A 17,050-nucleotide genomic window follows, 5' to 3' on the forward strand; every position below is an offset into this window, starting at 1 on the left:
GAGGATTCATGAATAGACTGCGAGACCTTCAATGAATCAACTCCGGATGACGCGATGCAAAGCAGACGGCTCCCTGATGGAATCGTTTGAGAGAGTTGTTGTGATGTAGGCAAGCTAGAGTCATCCGGACGACGGTCGGGCGGCAGCAGCAGCAGCAGCATAAGGAAGCGAGGCAAAGGAGGGGAGCATTTAGTTTTCACCATCATATTTCCGTCTATCGCAACGGCCGCATGCTCGTCACTCCTCCTGCTTCCTCGGTCAACTCGCATGACCTCTTGCCCCCCCTGCGTGCCTGGTCGAGGACTGCGAGGCTCTTCCATAGCGCGCGATGTTCACCATCTCGCCCTCCTCCCTTGAATCTCTTCCATTCCCTACACGCCTCTCCTCCTCGTCCTCCTCCTCCTCCTGCACAAGAGCTGCAGGGTTCTCATCGACTCCTCCTAGTGTCTGGACTGGAGAAGGAGGATCAGGCGCGCGTTCCCAACTTCTCCCTCACCTCGGCACACGTCGCCACTCCCTGCGTCCACAAAGAAGGTGACAGACGCCTCTTGTGCGATTTCCTCCTGCTCCATCGTGAGTGAAAGACGCGGAGGATGAGGGTTGAGTCAGAGGAGGGAAGGAAAGAGTTCGGAAGGCTGAACAGCGGAAGTCGACGTCAAGAGAGAGGAGCGAGCAGGAGCGAGAAGCGATACTCTTGTATCGAATTCCAGCACTCGGATTGAAGCTACATGCATCCCTTCGGCAAGATCCTGCGGGTCTTGAAGGGTCACGAGGAGGAGGAGGAGGAGGAGATTGCCTGGTCGATTGTCAGCTTGCCAGGACTCAACAGCCTTAACGAAGACGAGGGTGTCAGCGACGTGCGCGCAGCTGGGGAGGATCACCAGATGTCGAGCATGAATCCTTCTTCCAGGTCATGCTTGCACGACCCTCCAGCGCTGCAGTCCTCCTGCTCCACTCCTACACGCCACCGTCACATGCGGATCTCGCAACCCCTCGGCTAACAGCACCTCCCTTGTCCTTCATCCGTGCGGCTCCGTCCTCCAGGATCAGCTCCGACTCATACTCGTGACAGAGGAGCATCTGGCCATGCCGCGCAGGCGTGTAGCTCGTCGGCAACGGTTTCAGCGCGCCATGGAGCAGGTAGCAGAAGACCTGAGGCAGAGTGACGGGGAGGAGCTACGGATACGAGGCTGACCTGCACTTGCATGGAGAGGATCACCTTCCTCGAGGCCGGCAGCTGAAAGAACTCCTCGGTCAAGGCAAGGGAGACGTAGCCTCTGTCCGCCCGATCGATACAAAAGTCTTCGGGGGGGAACAGGACGGCGACATAGTTTCCCAAGCTCCCTTCCCTGTCTTCTTGTCTGGAACCCAAGCTCTCCTCCTCTTCCTTGTTCTCCTCCTCCTCCTCCTCCTCCCCTGCCGTTGTCCGCGTCGGCTCGATCACAGTGAAATTCAACACTGCAAACTGAGCTGGCGGATCCGAGTCACTATGCTGAATCACCTGTAGCGAGTGCGGAGAGCCGCACGTCATCTTGCCGATGCTCCTACATGGACTCGAAGAGCAAGAGGCAAGCGGCTGCTCATCGACGATCATCGTCACAGGCTCATGAGCGAAGACGAGGAGCTCGAACTCGTCTACTTCCTCGTTCTCGATCTCGATGCCGTCTTCTTGCTTCGTGTACCATGCAGGAGTGGTGGATCTGACATAGCCCTGGACGCAAGCGGAACGATGAGGACAGAAGGAGAGGGAGAAGAAGAGCAAGAAGGAGAGAGAGGGAGGAAGGGAGGGAGAGTGAGCCAAGGGGAAGGGGAAGGGAACGAGGGGAGGAGGAAACGATCTTGTCATTCCGCCATGGCTTCAGATCGCAGTCCTCATACAGCACAAACTCGTTGCCCAGGCTTGAATTATCCGTGAATATCCGTGGGAGTATCCGGGAGTATCCGTGAGGTATCCTGAGATCTACTCACGAGGCGGCCTCCAATGGTAATGGCAGGGAGGCGACGGGGGGAGGAGGTGGGGGAGGAGGAGGGGGGGGGGGGATGGAGGAGGAGAGATGGCGGAAAGAAAGTATGAAGGTGAAGAAATACTATCCCTCGCGGGGAATGGAGCCACTGAGAGGACGGAGGGAAGGTTGAAGGAAGCTCGTAGCATCAGGCCGTTGCGACCACAAGGTCGAGGAAACGTAGAGGATCAGTTTAAAAGAAGGTGAACATTCACATCTGAACCAGATGATTGATGGTCGGGAAGTAGAGGAGAAGGGGGGCAGGGAAGAGTCCAGTCTTGACATGCTGACGCGCTCTCCTCAGGTTGGGAAGCTGAAGCTCCTTGTTCCGAGCGTGCTGCTCCTGATTCTAGAGGGCGATGCCTTTCTTGTGCCACCTCTCCTCGCGTCTCTGAGGCCGAGTGAGGCTTTTCTCCTCCTCTCTGTCTTGCTTCTCACTTGCTTTACTCGAGGGGCCCAAGTCTCGCGGCAGACATGCAGCTCGTTTGCCGGTCGGTCCCTGGCCCCCATCGGGCTGAGGTTGTGGTTGTTTCACTCTTCCTCCCAGCATGCTGATGTTGCTAGCAGAAGCCCTGCTGCTCCTGTCCAGCTGTCTGGCAGAGCCTCGACGTTGCGTATGGCGTTGCAAGTGGAGGTAGCAGGGAAGGTGGCGGGGGCCGTGGGGCTGAGCGTGCGTAGGTGATGGACCTGCCCAACAGTCAGAAGAAGCTCGCCATCACCGTGTCAGCCGACGAGTGCAACACGGCCTATGAGACCATCATCTCCAAGCTCGCCCGCACTGTGAGGATCAGTTGGGGGGGGGGGCAGGGTTGGTTGAGAGGCAGGAGGGGGGCTGGAGTGGGGTGTCGGGCGTGAGGGGGCTGACTTGAGGGCAGGCCGACGTGCCGGGGTTCCGCAAGGGGAAGGCTCCTCCACAGATGGTTCTGAATCACTTCGGCAAGAAGAGCATCACCGCGCAGGCTTGCGAGCAGATCATCGGCTCTGCCGTCCCTGCGGCACTCCAGCAGAAGAACATCCGAGTAAGAGCTCGACGCGCTCGTTCCTGTGCTCCTGTGACTCCCTGCAGGCGATCGGGCAAGCACAGATGGCGGACGATGAGGCGATCGGAAAGATGATTGACAACTTTGCGCCTGGACAGGTAATCCTCCTCTCGTTGCTGCTGCTGCTACTGCTGTTCTTCTTCCGCTTCGTGCTCCTCCTTCTCTTCTGCCTTGCAAAGCAGCCCTGATGCTCCGCCGGCAGGACATCAAGTTCGAGGTCCTCGTCGACATCTGGCCTGAGGCATCGCTCAAGGGCGCCTACAAGGGCCTCACAGTGAGCTGCTGGCGGCCTGTGGCTTGTGCTGATCGCGGCTGCAGATCGAGGCGGAGGAAGAGCCCTTCGAGGAGGAGCTTGTTTCGAATGCCCTGTCGGAGATGCGCAAGAGGGAAGCGTTCTCGGTAGGAAGAGGAGGCTGCTGACCCTCTTCCTCACCTGCTGATGACCTTCCTCGCACCTCCTGCTTCTGATGCCCTTGCTCACTCGTCCTGCAGGTTCTCTCGGGTGCGGACACGAAGGCAAAAGTGTATCCTGCATCCCTCGGGGACTCGGTCGATGAGATCAAGAGAGAGGGAGCAGTTTGCGTCGTTGACTTGATCGGATACAAGAAGAACGCTGATGGCTCCAAGGTGAAGAACGTCTGAGGTGGGTCTATTGCGATTGAGAGTGGATCCCAGGGCGATCGCCTGCCGGATCTTGCGATCGGAGAGAATGTCGAAGTTGTGATGGAGAAGGGAAAGTTCTTCGAGGGCTTCGTTGAGAGCATCGACGGGATGCAGGCAGGGGACCAGGCGTCCGTCCCTGTCACCTTCCCCACCAACCACAAGGTACATCGGGACTGAGAGGTGGCGAGCGAATGACACTGTCGGAGGTCGCGGAGCTGCGGGGGATGGAGGCGATCTTCGACGTGACGATCAAGGGCCTGAAGGACATGATGTACCCGGCCCTCGACGATGACTTCGCCAAGAAGATCCCCAACTGCGACTCCGTTGTCGCGCTCAAGAAGAGGATCAGGGAGAGCATTACTGAGGTGAGCAAGTCGCCCAGCTGGAGGCCAGGATGTGACGATGAAGCAGGAGAGCTTGATCTCCACCGGCAAGAACGTCGACAAGGCGCTCGAGAACGCGATCGTCGACCTCGTCGACGTCGAGATCCCCGAGACCCTCGTGGACGAGCAGACCAAGACCAAGTTTGCGAGCATGATGTCGGACTTCAAGGCCAAGGGGATGGACGACGAGCAGATCAAGTCGATGATCACCAAGGAGAACTACGACAGGTACAAGTCGACCAGCAGAGACAACACCGTCCGCTCCCTGCGCATCTCCTTCGTCATCGGTGAGCTCCCCCTTCCTTTCCTCGTCCTCCCTTGCGTCCCTCAACCCCTCGACTGAATCTCCTGCTCTCCTCCTCCTCCCTCTGCTCAGTGATTTGCAGGTGAGATCGCCAAGCAGGAAGGCATCAAGGTTGACCCAACAGAGATCGAGTCGCAGGTCCTCCTCCCTCTCCTCCTCGTCCTCGTCCTCGCCCTCCTCCACTTTCCTTCCCTTCGCATCCTCGTCATCGACCGAGGGTGATTCTTGATGCAGATGGCTGTGATCAAGCAGAAGTACTCCACAGAAGAGATCGATGAGGAGCAGGCCAGGAGCAAAGTGGAGGTGAGAAGGGCGGGAGCGCGTGTCGCACTTTGACGAGCTTGACTGCAGGCTGATCTTGAGCGCAAGAAAGTGCTCGAGTTCTTGAGGAACAACAACAACATCAAGCTGATCCCCAAGAAGGAATCCTCTAGCTAGATAGAAGAAACCCTGTGATTGAAGACCCGTGAACACTCTGGGATTCACCTCTCCTCCTACCCTCTACTCCTAACCTCTCCTCCTACCCTCTCCTCTTAACCTCTCCTCCTACCATCTACTCCTAACCTCTCCTCCTACCCTCTACTCCTAACCTCTACTCTTAACCCCTACTCTTAACCTCTCCTCCTACCCTCTACTCCTACCCTCTGCTCTTCAACCTGCTCGTAGTTCCTCGAGGATGAATCACTCGGCTCCTCATCGTGTCATCCCCCGCCCTCCGCTTGTTCCCCAGCATCTCATTCCATGGCATTTTCCATCTTTGTTGTTATAAAGACTACCCCACCCCTTCTTTCTACATTGAAATACCCCACCGTTTGTAAGCCTCTGGTCGAACGAGAAGCATGGCCTTGTTTGGAGGTAATCAGGCGGCGGCATGAAGGGGGAAGCGGTCGAGCGTGGGAGAGGGAGGGAGGGAGGGAGGGAGGGAGGGAGGGAGGGAGGGAAGGCAAGAGAAGAGGGGCAGCAGGAAAGGGGAGGAGAGGAGACAAGAGAGATGAGGATGGGAGGATTGGAGGAGGAGGGGGGTAGGCAGAAGAGTGGAGGTTGTGAGTAGAAGTCACATTTAGTCCACATGGACATGATGCGACTTAGACGAATGTCTTCCTCATGATGCGACTTAGACGAATGTCTTCCTCATGATGCGACTTAGACGAATGTCTTCCTCATGATGCGACTTAGACGAATGTCTTCCTCATGATGCGACTTAGACGAATGTCTTCCTCATGATGCGACTTAGACGAATGTCTTCCTCATGATGCGACTTAGACGAATGTCTTCCTCATGATGCGACTTAGACGAATGTCTTCCTCATCGCGCGCTCTCTACTCACATCAAACTTACAGGTTGGCTCCGGTCGGGCTTGAGGGTTTGTGCTCCTACCTCTCAAGCTCAGAGGCTGTTCCGACCTTTCTCGTCATCATCTGGGGAGGGAGACGCCAATCATCGAGACCCAGCAGCATCTACGAAACCAGACTCAGCTGTACCTGGTATGCCGTGAGCCCCGCGAGCCTCTCTGAACGATACCTTGATGTAGAAGTGGCTGCCAAACGCTCCCAGCCGCAGAAGAAGAAAGTGCTGTCGGGGGTGGAGCTTGCAGTCGGAGGGTACAAGGTCAACCGGAGCGTGTGGGGGAGCATATCAGAAGCCAAGGTGTCAGACTTGGCGAGAAGGATTGAGGTGAGGAGTGTCCCGCCGGCCCCCCCCTGACGCTCTTGGAAGAAACTGGGGATCTTGGCGTCGGACATCCAAGAGCAGTTCGTACGAGGTACGTCAGCCTCGTCTGCCCCCTCGTGCCGCGTGACCTCCTGCAAGGTTCAGGGAGAGGCGGGCAAAAGATGAACAAGACTGCGTCCAAGGTGAGGATCACGCACATCCCCACAGGCATACAGGTGAGAAGCGCCTCCCCTCGCCCTGCCGTCGCGGGTTCGTCCAGGGTTCACGTGCTGCTGGCAGGTGGCTTGCCAGACTGAGCGGGAGCAGTCGATCAACAGGTCCTCCTTGTCTGACCTCCTCCTCCCCCCTCTCATGCCCTGCAGATTCCTAGCGATGCGCGAGCTCGTGTCTCGACTAGAGAGCGACGACCAGGTGCTGGGCCTCAAGCTCGCAGGTGCCATGAGGCTGACCTGCCGCTGTAGAAATCCGAAGGAGAGAAGGAAAGAGAGAGGATCCGAAAGTTGAAGGCGAGAGCGAAGAGGAGGTGTTCTTCGAGCCTCTACTTCGAGCCTCCTCTTCAGCCCCTGACAAGTTTCCTCACAGACACAAGAAGCTAGCAGAGCAGAAGAAAGGCTTCCAGGACGTCGAAGCCGACAGCACAAAGGAGGAGGATGCTGGAGTCGTGCAGGAGGAAGAAGACGTGGGCGACATGGAGCACAATGTCTCATTGCCCGATGGACTGGAAGGAGGGGGGTCAAAGAATGATGGTCGGCAGGCTTGAATGAAGTCGCACTTCTACTACCAGACTATTCGACTGATCCAACCCACTCAAGTTTCAATCCGCACTCCCGTCTCCGTGGTTGGGCCCCTAGAATCCCAGGTGGCTGAGTCGCTTGTTCCCCGTGTAGATGGCGCGGGTCAACTCTCCTTCTGAGATCTCGCGCGCAGAAGAGACGGCGTGTAGTCCCATCAGGGCCAGCCGCAGGCGGTAGGGGCAGACCTTCCACTCTGAGGTGCGAGCGGTCAGATGAGCATCAGGACTCGCAGGGCAGCCTTCAGGTACCGGAGTCCTTGTCGGGGGCCGGCAGCGTCTTGGAGAGCTCGTCGATCTGCTTGCTCCACTTGAGAATGCCAGTCTGTGAGCAGATTAGCCGACAAGAGGAGACAGCTTTTCCAAGCTCGCCTGCAGCTGCTGCCTCGACCATGTCGGATGTCCGATCCCTCGCTCCAGGCACAAGTCCAAAAGGTCATGCTTCGAAAGCTCTGCGACGCCCTGCAGCAGAAAGAGAGGTTCATTTCTAGAAGCTCATCGCAGAGCGAGCTCCTCTCATCACCTTCTCTCCCTGCTTCGACAGCTCTTCGTCGGCAGAGATGACATCCGAAATGTGCCCTTTGATCGGGAACTTGAGGACGAAGGCAGGGAGGAAGGAGAAGCCGGCGTTCATCGCTATCGCCGCTCCCTGGCACCCATGACGTCAGCTGTGTGAGGGAGGAGGGAGGGAGGAGGGAGGGAGGAGGGAGGGAGGAGGGAGGGTGTACCTTGATGAGAGCAGGAGGAACATCGCCAAAGTCAGCCCTGTGCTGCTTCTTGTCTCCCAACGCTGTAGCGTTGTAGAACACCCATTTCGCGGTGCTGTCGAAAGCCTTGCGCCATGATCCGGCACCGAGAGCCTTGAGGGCCCCAGACTTGACTGTAAGAGCTTGTTTAGCGCTCTCAGGGTTCTTGTCGTTCTCGCACTCCTTCTCAAGGTCAACAATGCCAGTGAGCAGACCAGCTATCCTCGCCGCCGCTAGCTCTTCATACTTTCTGTCCCTGTGCTTGGGCAGGTCGAAGGTAGAAGGCAGCGCACCAGGCCAGAAGATCAGGTAGTAGGGAAGGATGGAGGGGGAGACAGCATAGATAGCCAGCATACGAATGAGCTTGGCAGTGTCCTTCTTCTCCCGATGGAGCAAGCAGACGTCTGACATGCTGACCTGCAGCCCCTTCTTCCTCTTCTCGTTGATCTCTCGAACTTCGCCCCAGTTGTGCCATATCCCGCTGAACCCCGCGCGAGTTCGTTGCCACATCTCAGAGAAGTATTGGCCGAGCTGCTCTCTCTGCTGGTCCAGGAAAGCGAGGCTCGGCGGAGCTACAGCCGCCAACTGCGAGTTCAGTTTTGCCCTCTCCCTTCCCCGCAATCCCATCCTTTGGGGACAAGCAACGGACGAGGGAGCAGGGATGCAAGAGGAGGGCAGAGGGAGATGAGCGACAAGGAGGAGGGACACGAGGAGGCAGCAGGAGGAGGCAGCGCCTGTCCACCCCACGCTCCTACTCCCCTGCATGCTGCTGGCCATGATCCTTGCTGCGAGGAACACAAAAAAGGAATTTAGTACCCTACCCTTACAAGGTAGCCAATATTTGTCTAGAAAATACCGGTAGTCAATTACTTTTGCGAACTGCTGGGATGGACGTAAAGCACTGCACAGCGGGGGCCAAACCACATGCGCACCTCATCCCCTCGTCCCCATCACTGCCCGGCCCGGCCCGATCCGGCGATGACCCCTGGACCCTCACTGAACTCGATCACCCGATAAAATCCGCTACTAGCTGGCATGGTGTTGCCCTTGAAGATTCCCACGGCCTCCGCAATGCCACCAACATGTGGAGAGGGGACGCTGTAAGGGGTGGATGGTGAGGAGAGGGATAAGACTGCTCATCCTCATCCTCATCCTGAGTATTCTGCAGCTGTCTTGCTTGTTCACTCTTGCTCTCGCTGATCCTGCTTCCTCGTCGTCGCGTTCTTTCAACCTGTCCTTCTTTCTTGCCCCGATTCGCCGACCCTTCCAAGGGTTGCGTGCTCCTTTCCTCGCTTGCTCGCCGCGCAACACAACTCCTTCAGACCAAAACGTCAGTCGGTTTGCTTGGGTGGTACTTGAGCTGTCTCCATGCTTCTTTGTCTGAGTGAGTCGAAGGTTCCCGACCTGAAGCGAAGGTTTGGTTTGTCGAGAGATAAGCCAGTCGCAGGCATGGCACAAGGTGCAAGCGTTGATCCAGCATGGCAGGTTCACTGAAAACTTGATACAATCTGATTTTCGTCGTAACATCCTTTCACTTTAGCTTTCAAGAACAGACTTGCGTCGAACATACGATTCTTACATTTCCATTGTTGTGGCCGCCAGCGATTGATAGCCTACACTGACATTTCTTTGCAGGTCGAGAAGGATGCGCAGAAGATGATACAGTTAACAGACAAAGAAAAGCTCTACATCCCCGAACAGGTTGCCGCTCCCGTCACTCGCCGAGCTTGAGGGACTGAACGAGGAGACTAGGTGGTGCAGTCGAGGATTAAAGCATTCGAGGACGCCAAGAGAGTGAACGCAGCCTTTGTGGAGGTGACACAGAGCTTGCCGGCCAGACCTGACAGTCTGATGCAGAAAGTCTTGAGCTCTCTGCCCGCTGACAAGCCAATGATCAGCACGGATCGGGTCATGGCGGATGAGGGACAGGAGCACAAGAAGCGCCAAGCTCTTGAGCTGACACACTACCCCGGTCAGGCGCACAGCTGCGAGGGCTTCTGCGTGTGCAGGCAGTGACCGTGCTCTTCAAGGGATTCGCTTGGGCTCACAATCGTACAACACCATGGGGTCCGTCCTCCTCCACATCTTCCGAGACTGGAGTGAGGAGTGTACCCACGTGCGCTTGCCCTGCCCTTGCAGTCGCCAGCTCATTCGGCTCCAGGTCGTCCGGGACGTCTATGCTCCTATCGTCGAGCAAGTCAAGGTACGGGCCTCTGATCGCATGCTTCTCCTTCCCGCAGGCGTGTTGATGAGGTCGCGCCCCCAGCTAAGGCTGCCGTGCCAGTCCCGTGCGCCATCGATCTTGATTCCTGGGTCTGGTGAAAGATTCTTTTGTTATGCGGCCGTCTCATTGTCTTGACGTCTCAACTCTCTTCCCTTAGGATTGTCGCGGCTCGCTTTCGAGCTCAAAGGCGCTGGTTGCTGAAAACCGATCACCTGTCCAAGGAGTTGAATTTTCGTTTCAGGGTATGCAGTGGAGTGTAACGAGTTCAGCAAGATCTTCGCGACATTTGCCAATTACTTATTCAACGATTGCGGTACTTGTACTGGCGCCTTCAATCTTCGTTGTGACTGGATCTCTCAGAGACTTCAAGCAATATATGTCCTCTCTCCCACGTCTTCTCCGAGAACTGGAAGCTTGCTGGTGACCTCTGCTGCTGTGGTTGTGTACCGGTGACGATCGGCTTTGACCCGTTCATCGCAGATCAATACATGCAAGTGAACATCCCGACGAAGTTTCCGAGTCAAGCGAGGCATTCTTTCTCTGGCTCTCCTTCTTCCTGCTTCTCAAGCTTGTCGCTCAGCTTCGCTTCTCCCATCCGGATGACTACCGGCGACTTCGTTTCACTCTACAACGCAAAAGACGGACCAGCTCATCGGAAGTTTGAGTAACCAGCATAAGCGTATTGCTATTGCCCCTTGATGCCCATGCAGTTGTGTTGTGACGTGCTTCTTCATCGATACCTGCGATGATCTCATCGATTACATTCAGACCATCGATTCGCTGCTTGTGGTGATTGAGCCAGGAGTGACCAGGAACAACTTTCACGTGAATGTTCCTGCAGGAGGGCGGACTTTGGATCAACCTCGGGCCCCTCAACTACAAGAAGGAGTTGAGGCTGAAGCTCACGGTAACCTTGGCCGCACCTGCTCCATGCGAAACTCAATGATCATGCGCTCGTCTGACCGTCGTTGCCTCAAGTGGGATGAAATGGAGCAAGTTTGGATCCAGCTAGGATATCGCTTCCTCGATGTTCGTAAGGTGCTTCAGCCTCACGTTCAAGTTGATCAGTCACCCGACACTGACCGTCTGTCACTCCTCAGCTACACACCGCTTACCATCTGGCCTCTGGGATCAAGATGTACACTGAGCAGGTGAGTCTGGCAGTCACGCCGCGTTCAGTGAGCCGGTCGAGAAGGCTGCTGACTCCTCATTGGTCCGATTGGATCGAACTGCAGTACGATCCTGTGCTCTCCGTCGCTTTGAAGGAAAGCAAGTGAGCTTGCCTAGGACTCGGATGATGAGTAAACTTCGTACTCGGATTCTTTACTCAACTTGCAGTAAAAGTAAAGTCTTTACTCAAAGTTAACTTAAAATGTCAGTAGTAGTATTATGCTTGTCACGAGCGGCCCCCCCAGGTCTCACTGAGATCTCGAATGACTAAAATGTTTAGTTAAAGTTATCTCGGACCGTCCTCGTTGCCTGGGAGAACGGGCAGCCAAGAGTACCTGCGAGTGCTACAGATTCTTTTTTTTGGTCGGCCTCCAAGGGGAAGAAGGGGCGACGATTGAGTAGGAAAATAACCGGTACTCAGAGAAATTCAAGTCGTCGTTGTTTTCTTCGTTTGACTAGGAACATCGGAATTCCATACGGGCGGAGGTTCTATCTTACCTATGACCATTGAGTCGCAGTAAGGTCGCCTCTTCAAGTCAAACTTTCCTGTTGTCAAGAGGCAATCTTCCAACCATTCCATCAGAATTTCAATTTTCAAAGTAAATTTTGACCAAACGGTCGTAAATCGTTGTATGGCCTTTACGAGCGCCATCAGCAGCCGAGGCCGGCGATCCGATAAAAATAATATTCAAAGCGAAATTATTTCTATGAGAATTTCAATTTTAGTTGTAAAAATTGTAATAAGTACTGCAATCGGAGTCGGGAAGACACAATCCAGTCGGAGGTGGAGGTAGGGTATTCCGGGATGATCCAGGGGTACCTACATTTCAACTACGAAAGGAGGGGTGTAGGGACACTCAATGGAGGAGAGGGAAAGAGGGAGGGGGTAGGGTGGTATCGGTGGAATTGTGAAGCCCATTATCCCAGAGCAAGAGGAAAAGAAGAGGGTAGACGAGCAAGAGCAAGCAAGGGAGTAAGAGTTAGAGTCGAGGAAGAAGAGGAGTGTGTAGGAGAGGATTGAAGCCTGGGACTGGCAGTTGTTTGTGTTGACATCGGACCTGGAGTGAGCGCATTCCATCAGCCCAGGAGATTGTCACTGTGAAAGCATGCAGTTTGCTGAGATCCCGTTCATTTCGAACATCTGGCCCGTCATCAAGAGCGAGGGGGGTTTCCCTCAAGGCTCAACCAAGAATCAGGGAAAGTACTCCATGTCGGACCTGGAGATCACGAGGACCTACGAGGAGACGAAGCAGAGGATTAGGGCGAGGTTTGCGAGCGAGGACCATTTCCACGACAGTTCTGTGCTCTACGAGGTGAAGATGCAGGAAATACTGCGAGGCGAGTGCAAGGAGAACTTCTCTGAGCAGAAGCATGGTTTCATCGAGGAGGACGATTCCTCCGATGCCCTGTCCCAAGAGTCCACTCCCGATGGCAGCTGCACGGTCCTGATGACTTTAGAGACGGCACGGGACAAGGCTCCCGTGGTAGACCTGCAGATCGTCTCTGCAAGTGAAGCTGTGGTGGAGGATGCGGACCTCGAAGACTTCAACGAACCACTCGACGACAGGGAGGGAGAGGTAGTTCCAGACTCTTTGAACGGATCTGCTCTTGTTCATTTCGCGGGAGTGTGTGAGGACGAGGCTGCTCTTGTTCATTTCGCGGGAGTGTGTGAGGACGAGGCGAGTCAGGCTTGCTGCAACCTCTCTCATGAGGAGCTGATGAGGAACATCGACGAAGCTCTCATCAACAACGAGCTTGCCATTGCTGAATGTCAGTTCGAGATCCGGAGAAGCTGTTGTGCCTGAGGAGGCGAGGCCTCTCCCTGAGAACTGAAAGAGGTGAGGAGGTGAAAGTTTGTGCCTGCCCCTTTGCCTGGATGTACTTTGAGATGATACGTTGGAGATTCAAAGAATTTTGTGATACCGCGATGTGCTTGATAAACAGATGCACACAGCATGATTTTTTGCGCATGCTGATTGTTTCATAGATACGATTCATTCCGTTATGTTGCTGATGAATAAAATCTGACAAACTCTGGCTTGCACTCTCTTGCTTCAAGTGCTCTTGTTCGAATTACTCGCGCGGTGCAGTCGGACACTCTCCTTGTTCTTCAACTCTCGCGCTGCGCGTCATCCAAGTCAAGGACAATCTAATCAACCTCTGCGTCTCACATTTCACGATCTCGGATAATCTTTCAAGGATGTCTTCACGTTTCTGCAGCAGCCTGAGCCAGAAGTGACTTCGCCCTCCTCCTTCCCTCTGCCCTCACGGAGTGATGGCGTCCCGCGACACCTTGGCAAGCTCGCAGCGGCGAGTCGCCTGGCGTGGCATGAAAGTTAAGACCAAGGGCGAAGGCAAGTTGTCACTACCGTGATGGTGGCAGTCCGGGGGTTACCGAAGAGGAGCGTCATCTCACCTACTGTAGACAAGCGCTCAGTCACACTGGGATCAGGACCGGAACCCCCGGCTCTCCGCCGCCTGCCTGCATCTGCCGGCCCGAGGCTCGCCACGTCAATGGAGGCCTCTAGGGACAACCTGTCCGACCATGAGTCGCTGCTGCTCGAGGCTCGAAAGCTCACTGACCAGATGGTCACTTTGAGGCTGCCGCTGACGACGACGTACATGCTGTCGTCTGCCTCGGGACTTTCCCCCTGCTCAAAGAGAACCTGCCGCCATCATCAGGGCACGTGAAGCTATACGTGACCGAAGAGTCATAACCTGATCGGATGCCAAACTCACGTAGACACATCTGCTCGCCAATTCCACTCGCTCCTGCTCGTCGAGCAGCTGCCGCGGGACCGTCAGGTCGGGACTGGCAACAGGCGGAGGGAGGGGGGAGAGTCTTCACCGTGAAGAGCTCGGACTTGGCTTTGAGCAAGGCCTCCTCGATCAGGTCTCTCTCCGCCAGCACCTGGATGCTTCACACGGGCTCACAAACAGCAGCAGACCATCGCTGTGCCTGCCTATCGCCTTTGGTCCCGAGCTGAATGCCGAACCGCATGGGACCCTCGATGCCGCCGACTGAACCTGCCTCCTCCCCGTTGATGAAGAACTTCATGACCCCTGGTTCATCCACCAGTCAGATCGAGCAGGCACCTCCGACATTCTGCTGCCTCCGTAGGCCATGACGGGGAGAAGCTCTCCAGCTGCGGACCTCTCTTTCTTCCACTTCCCCTGCACTTTGTACTGGAACCCTTCATACCTGCGAGGTCACACTCAGGCCGGGGCAGGGGGCAGGCTGACAGCAGCGTCTCTTCCTGCAGACGAGGCTGTCTTGCTCCAGCAGCGCGATCTCGTTGTTGGGAGGTCTCGTCAGGGTCGTTGCCTTGGACTTCTGACTGAAGGTTCCAGTCAACCATCGAGAGCACGGAGTTGCCTGTCGGCCTCACTTCATGTAGTACTTCCGTCTCCTCAGCCGGATGTACTGGCACAGATGGTACTCCCCGTACTGCCCGATCGGCACCTCCAACCTTGCCTGTCCCTGCAGCTCCACCACACAGTTTTGCTCCCCTTTGAACACTGTTACGATCCTCCCCGGTCCCAGACTCGCCAGGCTCAGCGGCGGCAGCGGCATCACGTCCATGCCGACCTCTGCCATCGTTCCCACCCCTTCCTCGCACGTCACGAGCTTCCCAAACCTCAGCCCGTGATCCACGTGCTCGGACCAATGCACGGGGAGCGCTGGAGCGAAGGCTTGAGGACAGGTCAGTGAAGGAGATGAGCTCACCTAGCTTGCTTCCCGCCTTGATCTCTCCTCGGTCATTCATGTAGAATGCCTGCAAGGAGGTCACTGGCAGGGGCTCCCATGGAATTCACCCTCCTTACCAACCCGTCTCTCGATTTCTCGTGCCAGCCTTTGCAGCAGAGTCAGTTTGCAGACGCTCGGTTGCACGCACCTGCCTTCCATGCACGTTGCTGCCCATCTGTAGTCGGCATCCTTTGTTTCTTCCTCTCGGGGGATAGGAAGAACCCCTCTCCGCTCCTCTGCGTCGCCTGCGACTTTGATCGCACCGATGGCGAAGCATCCTCTTGCTCTGACTACTCTGCAGGACAGCTCATAGCATCCTCCTCTCAGCACTGCTGGAGCTCATTACGCCACCTGCCTCACTTTCCTCGTCCGCCTCCTCACCTTTGCTGCTAAGCGCTGTCGAGTACGGAGCTTTCATCGCACTCGCTCCTGCGACGAGCGACTGACCGTGCGACTCGATCCGCCACTCGCTCCACCCAGACGTCGCCATGTCCATGGGCTTTGGAGGTCGAGGTCAAGGTGGGAGCTCAGGAGGAAGGAGGCAGCAGGAGCACAGCGGCTCCTTTAGCGCTCCTTGCTCGCCCCTGTGCGCTCATTGGAGTGAGGGCCATCGTGAGATTTGACTAGGTCTGTCAAAAATTATGAGAGGACTCGGAAGCAGCGAGGTGGTGGCGCGAAGGACGTGAAGCATGGCGCGAGGGAGGAGGAGGATGAAGAGACGCAGCTCTCGGAAACGGTCAGCTCATTGTTTAATGGCGCCTGACGTCGTGATCAAACTCAGCTGCTGCCCGCGAGCCATTCAGGCCTTGCGAGGGGAGGTGCGAGAGTTGAAGAAGGAAAAGAGAGAAAGGATAAGGTGACAACGATGAATGATAGAAGGTGGGAAGGGAACGTGCGGAAGCGTCAATCTGATACTGCTAATGGCGAGCCAGGCGCAGATCTCTCCTGGCGCAACCGCCTCACGTCCTTTACCAAGTCGAGGCAGGTGTCGACTTCAGGCTCGAGAGCTCGGATCTGAGGGATCCACTTGACTTCCTCCTGCTGACCCTGGCAGATCTCTTCCGCATCGCTCTCTTGCTCAACATTGACAGGGACCTTCTCTTGGAGCTGGGCAGGCGGAATCCTCTTCTCATCTTGCGTTTCTTCTGCTAGCCGGCATCCGATGGTGTCTACGGTAGCGATGTAGTCGCTCAGCTGGTCTTCCTCCCTCATAGACTGCAAGTAGCTTCCTCTCTTGCTCTTGTTCTTCCGGCACGCCATGTGCAATGTGATGGCCGCGGATCGAGGAGACAGAATCGGAGCTTTGGTGGATTGAAAGGACAACACTCGCGGTGTTGTGGCGACGCTCTTGTCATCGTCGTTATTTCCTGAGTCTTGATAGTTGAGAAGGCTGATCGCCGATTGAAGAGATGTTCTCGAGATGCTCGTCATCCCATTCCTCAACCGAGGGTCATGCAGGTCCCCCTTCCCCATCGAGTATGGCTTCTGCATCGACAGCATCCGAGCTTTCAAGATTTCTGAGTTCTCGTGTCTCGCTTGTGTGATGAGGTATGCCTCGTCGCTCTCGTGGTCCCGTCCACAACAAGCCAAATTAGAATGTTCGTTCCCCATTGAGATTCGGAAAACACGCCTTGTCCCAATGCAAGCAGAGAACAAGTGCAAGTGCTCGCTTCAGGGATCTCCTCAATGTGATTTGAGCTGGTCGATCGAAGCTCCTCCCTGCATACACTTCAAGCCCAAGTACTCACTAAGAACCTCCACCCTAGGGAAGATGTTGAGTCGGGAGCCAAGGATAGACCAATCGCTAGAGAAACACGGGCTGAGTCCAGGAGTTGCAGTCGGAAAAGATATGAGTATCAACGTATGAAGTGGGACGTATCCTTCTTCGAGTCAATTGCAAGACCGCGAGTCTGAGGAAACGAGCTGGCCTCGCCTGCTCACGAGCAAAGAGTAAGCGGCCAGAAGTTGATACAGGCGAGAAAGCAGACAAGGGAAGGGTGCAGGTGGTGAAGAAAGGAAGGTGAGTCAGGTAGAAGACATTATCCAGACGAAGGGCACAAATGCAGAGAGGAATTTATCAGGTGGGGCTCCAGGTGGACGGGGATGGGAATGGAGTAAAGTGAGAGATAGAGACAAAGAGACCGTAACGAGAGATCGAGAGGAGAGGGAAAGGGAGGGAGAGCAGCAGTGGGGGATATACCGTGACAAGGGAAGGTGAAGTAAGAAGAGGAAAGGAGGGAGGGAGGGAGGGAGGGAGGGAGGGAGGGAGAAGGGGAAGGGGGGGGGGGGAGGCGGACCGTGGCGTTGG

At 55.8% G+C, this 17,050-nt stretch overlaps 8 protein-coding genes across 8 annotated transcripts; 4 read left to right on the plus strand and 4 right to left on the minus strand.

Moving 5' to 3' along the window:
- Positions 1–724: 724 nt before the first annotated feature.
- On the minus strand, positions 725–1,846 carry GUITHDRAFT_112253 (hypothetical protein; the record flags this gene model as incomplete). Its single annotated transcript, XM_005828464.1, has 4 exons — positions 725–749; positions 882–957; positions 1,008–1,152; positions 1,196–1,846. 4 exons carry the CDS (start codon positions 1,844–1,846, stop codon positions 725–727), a joined length of 897 nt encoding a protein of 298 aa, XP_005828521.1.
- An 844-nt stretch (positions 1,847–2,690) lies between these two features.
- GUITHDRAFT_61060 (hypothetical protein) lies at positions 2,691–4,384 on the plus strand (the record flags this gene model as incomplete). Its single annotated transcript, XM_005828465.1, has 8 exons — positions 2,691–2,783; positions 2,879–3,022; positions 3,070–3,141; positions 3,246–3,335; positions 3,560–3,679; positions 3,707–3,868; positions 3,913–4,071; positions 4,118–4,384. Coding segments are annotated over 8 exons (1,107 nt in total), but the record flags the coding sequence as incomplete, so codon positions are not given.
- An 848-nt stretch (positions 4,385–5,232) lies between these two features.
- GUITHDRAFT_141811 (hypothetical protein) lies at positions 5,233–6,660 on the plus strand (the record flags this gene model as incomplete). The annotated part of the gene is made up of 8 exons (XM_005828466.1): positions 5,233–5,248; positions 5,734–5,877; positions 5,925–6,067; positions 6,110–6,155; positions 6,203–6,279; positions 6,344–6,381; positions 6,427–6,475; positions 6,526–6,660. The coding sequence occupies 8 exons, from the start codon at positions 5,233–5,235 to the stop codon at positions 6,658–6,660; spliced, it is 648 nt and encodes a 215-aa protein (XP_005828523.1).
- A 251-nt stretch (positions 6,661–6,911) lies between these two features.
- Positions 6,912–8,227, minus strand: GUITHDRAFT_112256 (hypothetical protein; the record flags this gene model as incomplete). The annotated part of the gene is made up of 4 exons (XM_005828467.1): positions 6,912–7,051; positions 7,107–7,179; positions 7,378–7,503; positions 7,583–8,227. The coding sequence occupies 4 exons, from the start codon at positions 8,225–8,227 to the stop codon at positions 6,912–6,914; spliced, it is 984 nt and encodes a 327-aa protein (XP_005828524.1).
- A 741-nt stretch (positions 8,228–8,968) lies between these two features.
- GUITHDRAFT_112257 (hypothetical protein) lies at positions 8,969–11,129 on the plus strand (the record flags this gene model as incomplete). The annotated part of the gene is made up of 17 exons (XM_005828468.1): positions 8,969–9,085; positions 9,141–9,188; positions 9,236–9,301; positions 9,353–9,415; positions 9,458–9,572; positions 9,631–9,716; positions 9,762–9,803; positions 9,867–9,918; positions 9,982–10,017; positions 10,066–10,137; positions 10,185–10,244; positions 10,305–10,488; positions 10,535–10,613; positions 10,666–10,731; positions 10,803–10,862; positions 10,925–10,975; positions 11,112–11,129. The coding sequence occupies 17 exons, from the start codon at positions 8,969–8,971 to the stop codon at positions 11,127–11,129; spliced, it is 1,215 nt and encodes a 404-aa protein (XP_005828525.1).
- Positions 11,130–12,100: 971 nt separating this feature from the next.
- Positions 12,101–12,799, plus strand: GUITHDRAFT_141814 (hypothetical protein; the record flags this gene model as incomplete). Its single annotated transcript, XM_005828469.1, has 1 exon — positions 12,101–12,799. The coding sequence occupies one exon, from the start codon at positions 12,101–12,103 to the stop codon at positions 12,797–12,799; it is 699 nt and encodes a 232-aa protein (XP_005828526.1).
- Positions 12,800–13,048: 249 nt separating this feature from the next.
- GUITHDRAFT_112259 (hypothetical protein) lies at positions 13,049–15,238 on the minus strand (the record flags this gene model as incomplete). Its single annotated transcript, XM_005828470.1, has 15 exons — positions 13,049–13,116; positions 13,166–13,218; positions 13,264–13,313; positions 13,364–13,410; positions 13,450–13,529; positions 13,578–13,660; positions 13,713–13,781; positions 13,843–13,905; positions 14,091–14,188; positions 14,238–14,332; positions 14,384–14,675; positions 14,722–14,770; positions 14,820–14,848; positions 15,006–15,071; positions 15,124–15,238. The coding sequence occupies 15 exons, from the start codon at positions 15,236–15,238 to the stop codon at positions 13,049–13,051; spliced, it is 1,257 nt and encodes a 418-aa protein (XP_005828527.1).
- A 407-nt stretch (positions 15,239–15,645) lies between these two features.
- On the minus strand, positions 15,646–16,353 carry GUITHDRAFT_112260 (hypothetical protein; the record flags this gene model as incomplete). The annotated part of the gene is made up of 1 exon (XM_005828471.1): positions 15,646–16,353. The coding sequence occupies one exon, from the start codon at positions 16,351–16,353 to the stop codon at positions 15,646–15,648; it is 708 nt and encodes a 235-aa protein (XP_005828528.1).
- Positions 16,354–17,050: the final 697 nt, after the last annotated feature.

Source organism: Guillardia theta (genome assembly GCF_000315625.1).
Source record: "Guillardia theta CCMP2712 unplaced genomic scaffold GUITHscaffold_58, whole genome shotgun sequence".
In the NCBI taxonomy this organism is placed as follows: domain Eukaryota; class Cryptophyceae; order Pyrenomonadales; family Geminigeraceae; genus Guillardia; species Guillardia theta.